Source organism: Mizuhopecten yessoensis, unplaced genomic scaffold (assembly GCF_002113885.1).
Source record: "Mizuhopecten yessoensis strain PY_sf001 unplaced genomic scaffold, ASM211388v2 scaffold10987, whole genome shotgun sequence".
Taxonomy (NCBI): Eukaryota; Metazoa; Mollusca; class Bivalvia; order Pectinida; family Pectinidae; genus Mizuhopecten; species Mizuhopecten yessoensis.
In genome coordinates, this window is record NW_018408821.1 from 984,302 (window position 1) to 1,003,540 (window position 19,239).

General features: G+C 35.9%; 1 protein-coding gene across 1 annotated transcript; it reads right to left on the bottom strand.

Moving 5' to 3' along the window:
• Positions 1 to 5,441: 5,441 nt before the first annotated feature.
• Positions 5,442 to 13,472, bottom strand: LOC110464415 (glycine-rich cell wall structural protein-like). The gene is made up of 5 exons (XM_021519616.1): positions 13,369 to 13,472; positions 8,952 to 9,026; positions 8,326 to 8,446; positions 7,879 to 8,025; positions 5,442 to 7,693 (listed from the first exon to the last, which is right to left on the bottom strand). Exons 1-5 carry the CDS (start codon positions 13,399 to 13,401, stop codon positions 6,813 to 6,815), a joined length of 1,257 nt encoding a protein of 418 aa, XP_021375291.1. The 5' UTR covers positions 13,402 to 13,472; the 3' UTR covers positions 5,442 to 6,812.
• Between the last annotated feature and the right edge of the window lie 5,767 nt (positions 13,473 to 19,239).

Sequence of the window (19,239 nt, forward strand, 5' to 3'; positions counted from 1 at the left end):
AGATCAGATCGCTCGGATCAGTTACGAGATTTCCAACTCCACTCAATGCCCTTTGCCATGGCTATAATTCAACATCAGCTAGATATATAAGTGTTTTATCTGGAGTGCATAGTAACTTGACGATATTATATATTCAAATTTCACAAAAAGTGTTTCAATTGAAAGAATACTTTCTTAACATTGGATATATATGACAAACGGTCATAATTAGAAATTAATCCACTTTGTATATGTACTAAGAATGATGTAACTGAAATATATCTACATATGGGCGTTATTTAAAAGTGCATAGGCCGTGTTGGACCAGAGTTCTGTTGCTAGCGATAATGTCTTTCATCTGATAGCTGATATTACTTGGGGAAGTTAAAAGGAAAACATGACCAGGTCATTCATCAATATACTACTTTTCTGAATGCGTCCTATCTTACCCGACATCGGGAGTCACTTTCTGAATGCGTCCTATCTTACCCGACATCGGGAGTCACTTTCTGAATGCGTCCTATCTTACCCGACTTCGGGAGTCTCCGTTCTGAATTCGTCCTATCTTATCCGACATCGGGAGTCTTCGTTCTGAATGCGTCCTATCTTACCCCACATCGGGAGTCACTTTCTGAATGCGTCCTATCTTACCCGACACTGGGAATCTCCGTTCTGACTGCGTCCTATCTTACCCGACACCGGGAGTCTCCATTCTGAATGCGTCCTATCTTACCCGACATCGGGAGTCTCCGTTCTGAATGCGTCCTATCTTACCCGACATCGGGAGTCTCCATTCTGAATGCGTCCTATCTTACCCGACATCGGGAGTCACTTTCTGAATGCGTCCTATCTTACCCGACACCGGGAATCTCCGTTCTGACTGCGTCCTATCTTACCCGACACCGGGAGTCTCCATTCTGAATGCGTCCTATCTTACCCGACATCGGGAGTCTCCATTCTGAATGAGTCCTATCTTACCCGACATCGGGAGTCTCCGTTCTGAATGCTCCTATCTTTCCCGACATCGGGGGTCTCCATTCTGAATGCGTCCTATCTTACCCGAAATCTGGAGTCTCCATTCTGAATGCGTCCTATCTTACCGACATCGGGAGTCACTTTCTGAATGCGTCCTATCTTATCCGATATCGGGAGTCACTTTCTGAATGCGTCCTATCTTACCCGACATCGGGAGTTTCCGTTCTGAATGCGTCCCATCTTACCCGACATCGGGAGTCTCCATTCTGAATGCGTCCTATCTCACCCGACATCGGGAGTCACTGTTCTGAATGCTTCCTATCTTACCCGACATCGGGGGTCTTCGTTCTGAATGCTTTCTATCTTACCCGACATCGGGAGTCTCTGTTCTGAATGCTTCCTATCTTACCCGACAGCGGGGGTCTCTGTTCTGAATGCTTCCCATCTTACCCGACATCGGGGGTCTTCGTTCTGAATGCGTCCTATCTTACCCGACATCGGGAGTCTCAATTCTGAATGCGTCTTGTGTCTTGCTATCCGTGGTGTATTGGTAGTTACACTTTTATCTTTTCATATTTCATTGTGTTCACTCATTTTGATCTCTGTACAGTGGGTAGATCGATTTTGATCGCCATTTTCAATTTTTCAATTGTTGTCCCGTATATGTTTACTAAACAATACCCTTGTCTACATCGAAACACTCTCAATGTTGTTTTGAATTTATCAATATGGACTGGAGTTGTCCCATTATAAATTCAATTAACATACATATAAGTGTATTGGCTAAGAGTCAAATCGGAGATCATTTCTTTACCTTTTTTCATTTTTTTCTTTTTTCTTTAGAGCTTGTTCCATTGAGACACGCCAGCCGTTACCGTGTTCATCTCCAATTTGAATTTGCCGCAGCGTTCTGCTATTCTGTTGTGTTGGTACAGAGGTAAAGGTAGCACTTTTATTGAAATACTATTTCTGTTCCTACATAACATTATCGTTAGGATGGACTGTTACAACATTATATTTACATCGTACTAGTCATCGAAACGTCATACAAAACCACATAACACGCGTTCGCTCCCTTTTCATTAGAGCTTTTTTCCTCGAAAGGCGAACGGTTATGTAAGTATATGGTTGTAAACTATTTTGTAGATTACGTTTGTGAAAAGTACAACATACATGTAGATCAAAATGAAATATAGAAGAAGTCTGGTCATGTCGCAGACGGTTGGTATTCCAATTGGAATGTGTTTTTCACCTCTTCTGGTCGATTTGTTTTTGTTTTCATAAGAGCATGAACTTATTGATGAGTTCATCATGACTGTTAACAAAACGTAGTTAAGTCCTTCAATTCCAAATTCAGATGTGACCTAGAGTTACTTGAAAGGTGTAGCCGATGAAGCAGAAGACGCTTACCCTCCCGGAACACACGGTCTTATTTTTCACGGTTGGTTTTGTTAACACTATGGTATTCTCCTTTTTTGTGCTATCTGAATCTAGATACAATTTTAGTTTATTCCAGACTCACTATGAAACTGTTGACCGTGTATAACATTTGTAACGTACCGTAACAAATAGATTTATAATTATAAAGGGCATAAGTATTACAGTGATGGACATAAGTAGTGTAAAGACAATAAAAGATAATTATGAGTACCGATGGTATGTACGTCCCAATTAATTAAAACGTGTCACTAATTAGATCTGAGTTCTATGCCTCGTAGGAAGAGTTTTATTGTATAAGTAAGTACTGCGTCGATGTGGTATGATAGTACAAAACAGTACTCCTGGCTCAGTAATAGAGTATCATAGTCTACGCAATATGGCAAGAGCACGGCACAACAAAACGTATACCCTTTGTACCATGTGTGATGTATATGTCTCAAGAGTATTTTGAACGTTCGTTTTTCATGAAGTCGAGATGTTTTACAATACCCAGGTCTAGATATCTGATACGGTAAATTTAAACTCTGTAGATGGGAACTTGTCATTAGGTCAATTTACCATTTTCAGAACTTGATATCCCACTTGGTTGGAATATATACTAATTAGTATATCAATATGTATGATACATACATGTACCTTGCTGATTTCATACTCTGTCATTCATTTTAAAGCGAAATAAAATGATGACAAAAAAAGTTTCAATTGGTATTTTATATATTGAAGAGAGATAACTTGTGAATTTTATATATTGAGTTTCATTGTTTATTCATTGGGGGAGAGGGAGGGATGAAATTTATTCAGATATATCAGATCTTACAATTTAATCAAATATATCTTCACTTGATAAGATCACATTTTATACATAAATGTATCTTTTTGAAAACTGTGCAAAGTTATCTCCCTTGGATTTTTCAATTGTCAATTTTTGAAAGCAGTTTTAATTGCTGCTTACTCATGAGTTTTAACAGTTTTGAAGAAAAACTAATAATGCCTGCATCTTGTATGAGTGATCCAATAAAACTGTTTTAGTCATATATTTACTGTTTGTTTGATTAGTATTTTTTTTTGTTGGAGTTTTACTTATTTAATTACTGTACCTATTACTTATTATTATTTTTATCAGTATTATTATCTTTGTTTAAGTGCCATATCCTGTAAACCTTTCATAAGAGTTTTTTTTCATTTCTTTGTTATTTTAAACTTATGTTAGTTATAAACTACCGTGATGTTCTCCAATGATAGACTGTTGATTCTAGAGCCTTGTTGAATCTTGTGGTTTTGGATTCTGTCAATAAAAACTCCGCTTTGTATAGATCTCTAGATTGCAACGAAGGTGTATATTATATAGCTTGTGGTATATTTCAAACCTAAATGTACATATAAATGTGTATTTTGTATTGGTCGCACGAAATATATGTGTTATAAAACTTTCAGTGAAAACATTATAAAAATGTATATGTATGTGCATTTTTCCAGTCCACAATCAATATTTTATTAACACAAAGAATTAAGGAAAATATATTTCCTTGGAACGCAGTATATGTATCCTAAATTATCTAATAAGCCGCCAATATTCCATAAACGTCTCAAAACAAAATACGCAATCTAAAAGCATACGCTAACTGACAAATTGGAGTTAAGTCTAGATCTAACTTCTCGAAAATCCAGTGCTATGCACTTGAAGCTTATAAACTGAGCCATTATTTCTCCATGCTGTCCTTTTTTATAATAACATATAATTTGTTTTAACACTAAAATGACTACTTAAAAAGAATAAATACTTACTCGAGATTAGTAACAATCAGAAACCATTTTTAAAACAATATAAATGACTAAACTTTTATCCTGTTGACGTACATTGTAAATGTAGGACCATACCTACAAATCCAGATAACTTATTTACTTGCTTCCTTATAAGGACTTGAAGAGGATAAGCATTAAATTTTACCTATTCTTAGTGTACCACTAGCGTATTATATTTGATTAGCGATCTAGGCAATATTTTATTTCCTTTTTTTTCGTTGAGTAGATAAGTTCAAACGTACTTTATTTGACAAACAAAATGTACAAATGTACAGAATAGACTGGGCACAATTTCAACAGCGAATAAAGTTATTTCCTTAAACACTGTCAAATAAAACGAACACGATATCTACAAGAAATTATTTTCAGCACTGTCGTTGATAAGCAAATTATATTAAGTTTCTTAAAATCTACATTCATTGTTTCCGATATAATTTTTTGTAAATGATTTATATCATATGATTGAAAATGCAGACATGTTGACTTGTTATCTCTCAGCCTTCATGTATACAACCACTTGATGTGTCATTTACTATGACGAACCTTCTATTTGATATCAACATATGCAAACTAAGGCAACCCGCAAATGTATTGAAAACAGATCTAGAGAAGTTTCACATATCTCCGTGTTGGATGACGCCAGTTGGCCCCGGGACAATGTCAGACTTAAATTTTTGCTTAGCCAATCACGTATGACGTCATGATATCAAGGCCTGGATGATCAAACCGAGCAATGCAATCATAACCGATAAGTACTCGATGAGTTGAAAGAAAGGTGTCAATTAGACACAGTTGGGTGGTGCTTCTGTAGTGTAGGGGAAGCTACTCTTGTAAGATGTCAATTATTGTTACGATATCTGTAAAAAAAATCCTTTGCTATCGTTTACATCTCCTCCTGCAATGGCTATTGATTGTAACGTCATTGGTTTGTGTTTACGTACGCGTTGAGAAAACGATGTAATTTTCTCAAAATTTGATGACGTTAATCTCACAAACAAATGACGTAACAATCAATACCTGCTCATAAGAGAAGATACATGTAACTCTGCAATACGCAAAGACGGAATAGCCCACTGTAGGACGTATGTTAAAGTATTACCAATTGTTAAATAAAACATCTGGTTATTTCAGCCTATTGTTACTACCTAATGTATATTTGATCCCCCGTCGTCTTATGACATGTAAAGTATAATCAAGACGCGTACGTAAACCCAAACTAAATACAAAAAGAAGAAGAAAAACTATTAATGTATAGGTGTTCTGGTTTAATTAAACAAAATTGTAATCAATTCAACAACGACAGCATGCATATTAAAAACACGTTTCACAATGACATAAAATCAAATTTTATATGCATGTTGATAATATGTTTACCAATGAAATATGTTCATTTTTTAGTATGATACGGGTGATCTTTTAGGGCGTTTTTTTAAACAAAGAGTTTTTCGGAACACCTCGGGTCTTCTTCTAGGGCCCTGTTTATCCTGGCGGACCTGAAAAAAGTTTATGCAGGCCTTGCAAGGCGTTGTCAAGGATCGCCTGAAAGCAGCATCAGATTACTGAGTCCGATCTTATTTCATAAACGAACAACTCTGGTCCAACCGGTTTAACCGTTTGGATCGCGATTAAAGAAAACGGTCCCGAAGAAAGGTCCGAGGTGTTCCGGATGACAACATGTATTTGTTTATATACAAAAAATGTACGTTTATTTCACTGTAAACAATCACTTGTATCATACTGTATCATCTTCTTCCCGTGAAAAGTTCCAATGTGTTCCGGAGAAACAAATAGTTTGATACAAACTCGAGTATAACCCCTCAATACAAAGGCGATATGTGGTTGTGACATCCAATTAAATAACCCGACTAAACAACATTATTTTGACGGGTCATTAAACAAATTACCTCTCATTTCGGGAATTAAGGCACAGTAATAAACATGTTAATCCAATGGCTCCCTGTTAAATACAATATATACGCATATTTCAATGGAATGCCCGATTGATTTAATCTTTTCAGTTTTGCTTCGCTTTCATGTCTATTTCAGAAAAATATCTCATAAACGGAAAAAAAATACATTTATATATGATATTCAAATGAAAGCCTTAGATCATCGTTTATACACTTATAATACATACACATTCCAACTATAATATATAAACAATATGAGGTAGACGTATGTAGGCTTGTACATGGGGCATCCATGTCAAAATTGATAGATATTATTTACAAAGCATGTTAAAATGTCGAGCTGTTTTATAAAATATGTTCCTGTTCCTCGCGCTAATGAAATAGATGATAGGCGCTAGATCAGGTAAACTAGTTTCTAAAAAAAACATTGTATCCCAATAATCCACAAAAACATTAATGGAACATAAACGTTTATGAATGTGTATTCCTACACAAATGGCAATCGTTTGTGCCTTCAAAATATTTAAATCTTTACAAAAATGTTGCTTGAAATGATAAGTGCAGGTATGCCAGAGTTATCTCCCTTGTCTCACGCACCGACACTCTTCTTCTTCTTGAAATGTGATAACGGTTTTCATTGATGGCAGTAATAGAAATGTTTCAAAACGATGACGAAATTGGATGATGGGACGTTAGTCGGATTTTCTAGTTCCATTGATTAGCAGTGTTTCCCACACTGCCGAATTCCCCTTGCGTCGAAGACGCTCCGAGTCCCAAGTTCAATCCCCCGCCCAACTGCGACCCTCCTAACTGACGACCGCCGAGTCCACCACTTTGAAAAGAATTAGTTGCTGCTCCAGCATTTCCTAATCCACCTGACAGTCCTCCGGTTTGTCCGCCATCAAATCCACCATTCAATCCATTAACTCCACCGTTAAATCCACCATTCAATCCATTAACTCCACCGTTTAATCCACCATTCAATCCATTAACTCCACCGTTTAATCCACCATTCAATCCATTTACTCCACCGTTTAATCCACCATTCAATCCATTTAATCCACCATTCAACCCACCATTCAACCCACCATTTAATCCATTTAGTCCACCATTTAATCCACCATTCAACCCATTTAATCCACCATTCAACCCACCATTCAACCCACCATTTAATCCACCATTCAATCCATTTAATCCACCATTTAATCCACCATTCAACCCATTCATCCCACTATCTAATCCACCATTCAATCCATTTATTCCACCACCAGTGGTGAATTGACGGTTCATAACGGTCCCCCCTACTCTGCTACTTCTGGCTCCTCCAAGTCCAGTGTTTAAGCCCCTGGTAAACTGTTGACGACGCCCTAAACCTGTGTTTAACGCTCCTCCAAACTGACGTCCTCCAATTCCAGCTCCCAGACCGGTTCCTCGCTGTTGTCCTCCGAATTCGAACTGGTCAAGACCATTCATTCCCATACCACCCCTGACACCTAATCCGCCGGTCATTCCTCCGGTCATTCCTCCGGTCATTCCATTTCCTATTCCACGTCCTAACCGACCACCAAATGTCTGACCATTCATTCCTGACAAAAATGAAAAAAGAACATTTTGGTACCAGCCAACGATAATTTAAAAACGCGGCAATTTTTAATTATGGGGAATTGTGTCTATGTATATATAAAAAAGCGCGCATTTACGCACAGTGTTTTCTTTTTTCTTTGACATGTAATTTTTTTCCATTAAAAAAAACTCCATAGTGAATATTCACCTTGCCCAGCTGTTCCTCCTCCAAAGCCTCGTGTTCGTCTGATGTTTGTTGAAGTTCCTCCAAACTGTCCTCCAATACGCTGTCCCCCAATACGCTGTCCGCCTATACGCTGTCCCCCTCTCCCTTGTCTGGCTAACAGGGCGGCCGCTGTAGAAACACATAAAAAAAACCGGTCAAACTTTGTTTTAGGAACAAAAACGGAGGAATGTCTCTAATTGTTGGTTTGGATATATGTCATAGAAACAAATTAAAATAATATCATTTGACGTCAGATTAGTCAGAAATGCATTGATTGTGCAGACTTTTATAACCGAAGTCAAAGTGTACACATAAAAAGAAAAGAAATGTCATGATAGAAATAAGCAACTTCCTCAAGTTTCATTGTTCCGATTCCGGAAAACCCCTATAATCCTGTCTGGAGTAAGGTGTTAGAAAAACGTTTCTTACGTCTGATACCACGTGTCCTGCCGTTCAGCCTATCACAGACCGCGTGAGGAATGTCGGCATCGAACGCTTGATTTGCTCTGCATCTCATCCCCGCTGACTGGCAGATCTGATTTATTCGGCCCTGCAATTCAATTATTATATATAAGAATTTCAACAGTATTTTGTGTTTATTTAAACATTTGTTCACAAGTTTAAAATTTTCTCTCATGTTTACTATTCTGGTATGTGTATAATTAATATAAAAATGCTAACAGAACAGCACCTCAAAATCGTGTTCATTTGAGAGATTGATTCGAAGCCGATATAGGTACATTGTGTTAGGCGGTACATTGCAAGTATAAAACAGCATCATGACAAAACTCTGAGTCCTTGTCTTGTATTTGGAGAAATATAAAGTATGATACAGGTTATTTATATTTATGTTTATTCAAACAATATCAACATAAATAACATGCTTAACCCCTATACAGCACATTCGATTTTTTCAACATTTCACCAAAATAATACAGCACATTCGATTTTTTCAACATTTCACCAAAATAATATACATTTCCTCTGAAATAGCAGCAAGAGATATAAAAAAGACTTATCATATTATTAAAATAGATACCAAGAAATAGACTTACCGAGCACACTCGGGCGATTTGGGACGGATCGCTTTGTAAATGAAACGCGGAAGCAACTGTAGCCCCGCAAACAATCTGAAAGCGTAATTATAATATGTAAATTAGTAAAATTAATTTAGTTAACATGAAAGTAGCTTCAAATTTTAGAGAACATTTATGTTGCGTTTGAACATTGTTCACTTCTGTTGGTGGATTGTTATTTACTACTTGTGTCCCTTAGTAACGTTTTCCTTATTACCTTGTCGGCGATGATATGTTCAGATTTTATCAATTGATATACGGATATATGCACCCAATAATGATACTTTGAAGATGGTTTTCCACCAATTGTGGCATTTTCGGCAATATCAATGTGCATCGTTTTCTGTAATAATTAAAACGGACACAATTTTTTAGATGAGTGGTCTGGTGGAGCAGTGGAAAGCGCATTCGCCTTTCATCAAGACGACTGGGGTTCGATCCACCGATCGGGCGTGAAAATGTATGGGTCAACCGCCGACCACGAGTTTTTTTTTCCGGGTGCTCCAGTTTCCTCCCATATGTATTAATATTCCACGCACCGTTTCGGAAACGCATACTCCTAAATGTATGTCTGCATTCACTTTTGCTACTTAAATGTCAATCATAGTTGTTGAATAGAAATGTCCTGGTATAATTTCCATACTTATTTTAAAACAGAGATCCTTTTTTCTTGGTTAAGTTTTACTAACCATTTATTGTCCAAAATTTGTATTTTAGGAAAATCATGATTTATTGTATAAACAGCAGTATTAGGATAACATTTATATATATTTACATTTGCATGGCATTGTCACTATATAGCCTCTTTGAAAGCTGTGTCGTTAATGGGACTTTAATTACCATGCATCACGAGAGACAGTTCTTAGCGTATGAATACAACACTGACCGGAACTACAATACCAATGTAAATAAACATGACGGCTGCTGAAATATCGCTGGGCATTGTGAAACTTGACAATGTCATTGTAAATTTATGTGCAAAATGAAAATAAAATAAAAAATACTTTTATTACAACAAAAACAAGACCAAGGTCTGCAATATCGTATAAAACGCACATTGGTTGAAATCATCAATGCCGGCAATGGAAACAATTTTAACGCTCATGCAATTTATCAGAAATATCGTCTGCTACACTGCACTGATCAACAGGGGTTCGTTACAAATGTCTGAAATACATATTCTATAGACTTACTGACAGATATGTTACAGAGTCACAGCACACATAAACATTTCAGACATGTCATTTGTAGTTTCACGTGTCTCGCTGCCACGGTTACCTCAGTTTCTGACGACATGTCAAATAACGAGGCTGTTATAGAATCTACCGACTGTAGTCAGATTCCCATACAATCAACAAATAAATTCACTTCTGGATTCTTCACAAAATGAGCAAAGAAAAAAGTTCGATTTAACTTCCAAAAATAACTCCCTCGTGGAGGGCAATGTCGGATTTACGGTGTTCACTGTATTTATCCATGCGCGAAATGTGTTCCATGGGAAAATCAAAACAATTTCAAATCTAACTTTCAGCTCAGATTTCTATTGATAAACTTAAATCACCATATAGAAATATCATATTATGTATTGATACTGAATTTTGGAATAAAATTGAAGTGTTTGGTAAAATTTCAAAGTACTACTTTGTTTGCCAATCAGCACGCAACAAAAGTCGATAAGGCGGGAATTTTAAATTTTAAATATAAATGGTAAGTTAAAAAAGAACATAAGAGGCAGAGAAAATGTAAATAAAAGTATTTTACTGTTTTTGTATGGTATTTATGTTCTATTTAAATGACACAGCTTTGCACGCAAACAAATCATAATTATATCTAGCTCGTCAGAATCGCTGCTAGTTTGTACTGATACTCTAGCGTATATCTTTACCGTCTGAAACGCTGCTAGTTTGTACTGATACTCTAGCGTGTATCTTTAGCGTCTGAAAAGCTGCTAGTTTGTACTGATACTCTATCGTATATCTTTAGCGTCTGAATCGCTACTAGTTTGCACAGATACTCAAGGTATATCTTTAGCGTCTGAATCGCTACTAGTTTGTACAGATACTCAAGGGATATCTTTAGCGTCTGAATCGCTGCTTGTTTGTACTGATACTCTAGCGTGTATCTTTAGCGTCTGCATCTCTGCTCGTTTGTACTGATACTCTAGCGTGTATCTTTAGCGTCTGAATCGCTACTAGTTTGTACAGATACTCAAGGGATATCTTTAGCGTCTGAATCGCTGCTGGTTTGTACTGATACTCTAGCGTATATCTTTAGCGTCTGAATCGCTACTAGTTTGTACAGATACTCAAGGTATATCTTTAGCGTCTGAATCGCTGCTTGTACTGATAATCTAGCGTATATCTTTAGCGTCTGAAACGCTGCTAGTTTGTACTGATACTCTAGCGTATATCTTTAGCGTCTGAATCGCTGCTAGTTTGTACGGATACTCTAGCGTATATCTTTAGCGTCTGAATCGCTGCTTGTACTGATACTCTAGCGTATATCTTTAGTGTCTGAATCGCTGCTAGTTTGTACTGATACTCTAGCGTGTATCTTTAGCGTCTGAAACGCTGCTAGTTTGTACTCTAGCGGATATCTTTAGCGTCTGAATCGCTGCTAGTTTGTACTGATATTCTAGCGTGTATCTTTAGCGTCTGAATCGCTGCTAGTTTGTACTGATACTCTATCGTATATCTTTAGCGTCTGAATCGCTGCTTGTTTGTACTGATACTCTAGCGTATATCTTTAGTGTCTGAATCGCTGCTAGTTTGTACTGATACTCTATCGTATATCTTTAGCGTCTGAATCGCGGCTAGTTTGTACTCTAGCGTATATCTTTAGCGTGTGAATCGCTGCTAGTTTGTACTGATATTCTAGAGTGTATCTTAGCGTCTGAATCGCTGCTAGTTTGTACTGATATTCTAGAGTGTATCTTAGCGTCTGAATCGCTGCTAGTTTGTACTCTAGCGTATATCTTTAGCGTGTGAATCGCTGCTAGTTTGTACTGATATTCTAGAGTGTATCTTAGCGTCTGAATCGCTGCTAGTTTGTACTGATACTCTAACGTATATCTTTAGCGTCTGAATCGCTGCTAGTTTGTACTGATACTCTAGCGTGTATCTTTAGCGTCTGAATCGCTGCTAGTTTGTATGGATACACTAGCGTATATCTTTAGCGTCTGAATCGCTGCTAGTTTGTACTCTAGCGTATATCTTTAGCGTCTAAATCGCTGCTAGTTTATACTGATACTCTAGCGTATATCTTTAGCGTCTGAATCGCTGCTAGTTTGTATGGATACACTAGCGTATATCCTTAGCGTCTGAATCGCTGCTAGTTTGTACTCTAGCGTATATCTTTAGCGTCTAAATCGCTGCTAGTTTGTACTTATACTCTAGCGTATATCTTTAGCGTCTGAAACGCTGCTAGTTTGTACTGATACTCTAGCGGGTGGTATATCTGGATTCGTTTTTGTAAATGAACATAAAACGATGTCATTTTTATCGATCAGGTTTGTGAATTATTATAAAAAAGGCGAGGACCAATATTGTAGGAATGGGTGTGGACATAGTATATAATTGTATGTAGAATCAATGACTACTGATAGACTGTATCAGAAAGCTATATTTATATTGGTGTTTTATCGTCTGCTCATAAGGGAAAATATGTCGCTGCATTACCTTACTGGCACGAATATTCCACACGAGGCGGTCAGAGATGGACAGGACTGACCACAATTATGACCAGCGTGATATACGATGTGTGACACTCCGGGAAATTGATTAGGGTTTTGACCCCGTCTTTGTCCTTTTATAGCAAAATATGTCAACTGATAGAATGTAATACAAGTGTTTCACCGTTTTTACTTATAACTACGGTAGTTGCATTATAGGTGTTTATGATCACTCCCAATCTCGGGTTTAGGTTTGTGATGCCGACCTAATGATGATTAGGTTCTCGCTAATTATCAACTATTTTTAGAATAAGACCAAGGGAAAATATTTAATGGTTAACAGTTACATTGTATATGAAATTTCTTATAATATTCCGCTGAAAACATAGAGACTTTTCATAATCTCTCACAGAAATATATACAGATAATGCCAGTTAACATTTTCTAACAAAAATCGATTGGTATGCAATGATTTTGAAATTACAATATCCGTATGAACAGTTCGTTTGTATCCGAGTCAATATGTCATTTTGACACACAATAAATAAATGAAAAGCTGAAACAAACATTATAAGCTATGCAAGGTAAAACTGCATAAAACTATCTACTAATGCACATATGTATTACAATTTTTAGCGTAAACTTTATTATTTACAAGTTTACTAACATAATGAAACATTCGATATAAATATAGAATTTAAAAAAATAGTTTATAGTTATACATACCGCAAAAAAGAGGTTCACTAAAGATTTCTGCATCTTGACCGGCTGAGGTAGTTCCAACGAATGGTCACGTTATCCTAGACCGGCTGGACACCTTGATACGGATGTCAACAATTTCTACATTAATCAAGTGTGGACAAAAGGCGGGCAGAGGAAACCGGACAGGTGCAAGACGCGCAGGTATGACTTATAGCATCCCGGTCAGTCAGACTAGCCCCGGGCTAGCAGGATTTAACGCATTGATCACCAGTGGCCTATGATCGGGCTTCGATGAAATTACACATGTACATGCTTTCTCCTGTGATGTTTATGATGCGCGTGAATATAAGAAACCACGTAATGTGCGTTGTCAATATTTTACACATTTTTAGAATTGGTTTCTAAGTTTCGGCTGTCATACATGTTTTTAAAATACAGAAGTGTTGTGTTTTTTGTTTTTTTTTACTTATTTGTGCATTCATATATTTATTCATTTACATGTGTGTGCCTTCTTTTCTTTTCTTTTCTTTTAATTTCCTATAAGCAATATGCCAATGAACTCCAACTATACATTTAGCCGTATACAATCGACACACGCTGTATATCATATAATAATGATAATGATAATAATTCGAGGTTCTTTTATACCGCTTTATCACAACCTATAGTTCGTAGGTCGTCTCAGAGCGGTTCACAAATTAATATACCTGGAACAACGGTAGTATTGTAAATGATTTGTCTAATTCAGAAAGTCTGGGGTCTGTAAATTAAAACAAAATCTACCAATAACTTCAAAAAATACTTATGGAGTTTCCAAGTAAAATATTTTCTCACCTTTTCTCCATATGGATACATGTGTTTTTGTTGTCAGCGTGGATAGATTAACAGATTTATAAAGATCACTGAATGCTCCGATAAGTATATCAAAGGATCATAGCTGCGCCCGATTTTTTCTCTCTCGAAAAAACAAAGCAATAAACCAAAAAACTGATGCCCGTTATAATTCATTTTGACTCCGAGTCAAACCGAAAGTGTCCAGACTATAAATATAGGCAAAACAATTAATGCATGTGTCGTTAAAAGATTTCCATGCAAAAAATAAACATCATGAATGTATCTTTGCTGAAATCCTGATTGCATGAATTATTGTTTTGTTTGTTTCTTGTTTTTGTGTACTTTTCCTTTTTTGTGTGTGTTGTGTTTACTTGACCGTGTTAAAGTGTTGTATCATATCTACATTGTTTACGTTTCTACTCCTGGCCGATAAACTCTTTACTTGATACTGTTTGACAGGGAATAATTAAAATGAGTTGTAATTCACAAATCAACATTACGTGCGATAGAATATAGCTAAAATATTCAATAAATGAAAACTGAAATGAAAAAAATATATCCGTATCGGATTTTCACCTCATTATTCACGTGAGATTCAGGAAGAACTGACGTCAAAAATATGGGGGGTGATTAACGCAATTACCTTGAAATTACGTCACATCCGCCATGGATCATTGGTTTATGTTACAAAATTACTTGGAATTTGACAGATCATACAAATGTTTGCACATAATATGCATACCTTCATCATTTAGAGGCTTGTAATGGGCAGTTAATGTCTGTGACCTTGTTTTACATCAGGTAGGTCCCGAGGCTCCTGAACGGTCACCTCTGCTGGCCCACACAGGCTAGGAGTGTTGATAACGGTCCCTGTTCGGATGACCTCATTGTTCACATACAATCACTAGGCCTAGAGATAATCTGTTCTCGCTCAAACATTAATTTGAACATTCTTTATTGCCAAAAATACAGTAAAATGATTGGGCACAGATTACAAGAATCTGAAAGAAAATCAAATTATTTTTTTCAAAATAATTTTAAACGTACAATGTTTATAAAATGGCTAGATATAAATATTTTTTATATAACTGAATGTGAAAAGGAGAGAGAGATAGCTAGAGGATCGATAATATTTTTCATTAACCAATAAAAAAGCACGTTTACTTATTTATACAAACATATGCATGCACACCCATACATGTATATCCATGTGAATTATTGTCTAATTCTGGATGAGTTTTCGAATCTAATATATAATAACTAATGCTTCAGTTTTAATAAGACTGAACATTACTCTATCCAGATTTGATGTTTTGATATCATTTTGGTACATTTTAGTAGTTTCGGGTTCATTTAAGAAGACACAGAGATAAAAAGCAAAGTAAATGTATCATGTATCATCAGCGAATACGTGGGAAAAACAAGGTTGTCATGGTCAGTTACCTTGTTTGTATAAGAGGGACAAGGAACCGGACCCAGGACAGAACCTTGAAAAACACCAGCCTTACGTTTTTTAACACACGAAGTACTGTAGCATTGAGGATAAAAATTGATCAGAAATTCACCAATGTGTTTTGTTTTAATTAATGCGCAAGGCCCCCATGCCTTACACAATAAAACTTCGAGAAATATAACAGTAAACAAAACAAGTGTGTTTCCGGCTTATGAGATAGTTGATACCAAGGCCACATCGATTTGAGAAATAGTTCTTCGGGAATTACCGCACTTAAAATCTGAAGTCGAAAAAAAACAAAAAACCTTTCTTTACATCTCCCCCAAAATATATCCGAATTCCGAATTTTTCGGTCTGTTTTTAATTTTACACTTCGCTTGTTTGGGTTGATTTGACGCTTGAATCGCAAGAAGAGTGAAGCATTTTGATGATGCAGCTGAAAACCGAAACAGAGAGAAAACGTGCCGGTTTATGCCATCCTCGATATTCCAGGGGTTATACTTACGCTCTCTACACCCCTGGAATATGTCATAGCAAAACTGAAGGTTCATTGTGCGCCACCTTGTTGATGAGACTAGAAGACTAGTTCGATCCTTTGATATACATCAAAAGAATCTCGCGGTCACGTAACTGTAAAAATTGACAGGCTTTGAGGTCGGGCGTCTCTCCTTTGTAATCTTCAAAGGACAGGTATCAGCCTAGCGATTGGTCATAATTTTTTCCTGAGACCTATCAAACAGCTATTTCCGTGACATGACATATTCCAGGGGTGTAGAGAGCGAAAGTGAGCGTAACCCTGGAGTATCGAAGATGGTCTATTCAAACGATTTGATTCATTTAATAGGATTTAATAGGGTATAAGTTGACGCTGGCATGGCTGCCTCTATAAATGGTAAACGTAAAATGATCGTATTTTCACTCAAGATCTTTCCAGAATTCGTCCAAGGTTTTTTTCAAAATCAAATACGTTAGGAGATGAAATAACATCTTGTGTGAGCCTTTTCCCGATATCAATTATACTTTGAGTAAAGTAATGTTTTCTTATACTTAAATGACAATGTTGTTTGAGTATTGTTTTACTGTGCCCACGAGTGTTTCATTGAGCGGCGGGATCGAACAAGCCCTCCACCCAAATTCGAATCACATACTGACATAGTCCATTCATAAACATGAACACGTTGATCATTCTTTCATATATATATTTCTATATTTTATTTGTGTGTGACTGTGATCTTGGTGATCTAAATAAGTATCTTCATGTGTGTTTAGATGTCCGTGTAACTTGTTATCACTCAAACTATTAGTATGTTTTTGCAATAGTTTGTTATTTTGGTATCGTTATTTTGAAATTGTTTGTATTATCATATCATTTTCAAATGACTGTGATTTTTTCTCCTCAAGTGATGGGATCAATAAGCATTGTAAAGTTTTATTTTAGTTTATGATATGATTTTTTTTCATTAACTTTAATGTATCTTTCTAAAAAAAATATTTGAATGTTCTTTCATTTAGTTCTGAAACATTATAAGATCAAAACTGAGGAAAGGGGTCCTTAGCAGGTACGTATGTAGGCAGTTCTAGAGATTTTTAGAAATTGTACACGTCGTTTTATATAATACAAAGTTAAAATGAAATAAAAGTACTATTTGGATTGGGGTCTGTATACCAAATATGATAACATAGAACCTTTAAGGACTATTTTTTCTTTTAGAAGAAAGGATATGTTTTTTGATAATGCCAGATATGAATAGAATAGTTAAAACTTGATTTGTTCTGATATCGGTACAGGTGAGAGTGATTCTGAGGTTTGTTTTACCATTCCAGTCATAATTGAATTTGCCTGATGTTATTATTTTGAAACTCAATGCATGTACAGTGAAAAATGGATAACATTTTTAAGTGAAACATTTTATTCCATGTGAGAAATCAAGATATATATTCAACACATCCATTACTTTCCATTATTACAGGTATATTCTTCGTTTGAACGTTCCAAGTACAAATAAAATCTCTTATAAAACATAAAAAACAGTACTTACAGACAAATACCATATAAACTCTCCAATATGAGCACCTTCTTAGGTATTAAAAGCCAAAATTGTTATATTTTCTACCGCTCGCTCAAATTTACCAAAATTTAAAAATTTAAAAAACCCACGAAATTACACCCTTTCGCTCCTGTTTATTTCGAAAATTTCCCGAAGAACTATTTTCAAACTGGTGTGGCCCAAGTGATGAATTTCAATTAAATAGTTTGAAGATTGTCCTGGCTTAAAACAAGACTTCTATTTATATAGCAATGAATTATCTGAATGTTCTTTTTAATTCTTCCGAATTTGAAGATTACACCATCGGTTGTATTGTAAAAGGTATTGTATGAAAAGAATGCTATTATTGGAACACATGAATAATAGACAGGAAAAGGCATACAGGGTTAGCAAAATATGCATTGTACTCGGATATAGTTCGAATTACTAATAACCTATCAAAACGATAACTATTGTTATTTACATCACAGGTATACATGTAATAGAAGTATAAACAGGGGAAAGGCATGATACATGTACATGTAATCAAAATGCCTTATCAGGGATGTGTGTGTGTAGTTATAAAGACAATGTTTGTCGCCGTTTTGTTAAAAGCCATTACTCTTTCAATCATTACATTATACATGTAGTTTAGTTAAGGCATGTTTTCTTTGATGCAAGTCAAAACAACCTGACACAAGTTACAACAGCTTATAAGACTTCCTCTTGCATGTAACTCGTATAATATGGTTTCATAGCACTATACATGTCCCGATAAAACATTTCAAATAATTTTGTCTAAAAAATTCTAAAGTGAAATTGTACCCGTTCTGAGCCTCCCAAATGTATCCTAGGAAGGAACACGATAGCTTTCGCCTTTTATTTCACAGACCCTTTGATCGTTAATATGCAGCACATCTTCACAACAAAGATATCAGAATACGTTTGTTGATATTAGGCAATTTGAATTAAAATACGTATTTAAAAATCTCTTATTGCATTCTTACATTCAATGTGTACATGTACAAGTCAATGGACGAACAGTAATCTCCTATAAATTGCTTTTCGAAATCGCGATCACTGTCTTGGCACAAGGTTTGAAAAGGTGAATGTTATCTCCTTTGTTCACCATTGAGTACATATGTATTGTAATTATACAAACCCAATAGAACTGTATATCATTGGTGGATATTCGTGAACAATAAGATATATGATTTCGTCAGTTTCTTAAGTGAATAGATCAAAACATTTGATAAAAATTGAATATCAACCAAACCAAATTTAGACAGAATTCTAAAAGAGAACAGTACGGGAATGGACATATAGATAACAATCAATGAAATCAATATATAGTTTTCATCATTGGATACTCATAACTGTATGTAGGACACGGGGCTAAATTGTTTATAAATGTTGCAACACCCTTGTCGAATCCTATTGAAAGGTGTTTATTCTTTTAAGCTTTATGATTCCCACTTATCCTTAAACAACATGCTTGTATTGTTTCTAAAAGTGGATAAAGTTACTCTATATCCGACAGATCTCACATTTTACAATATTTTCCAAAAAGTTAATCTGGAT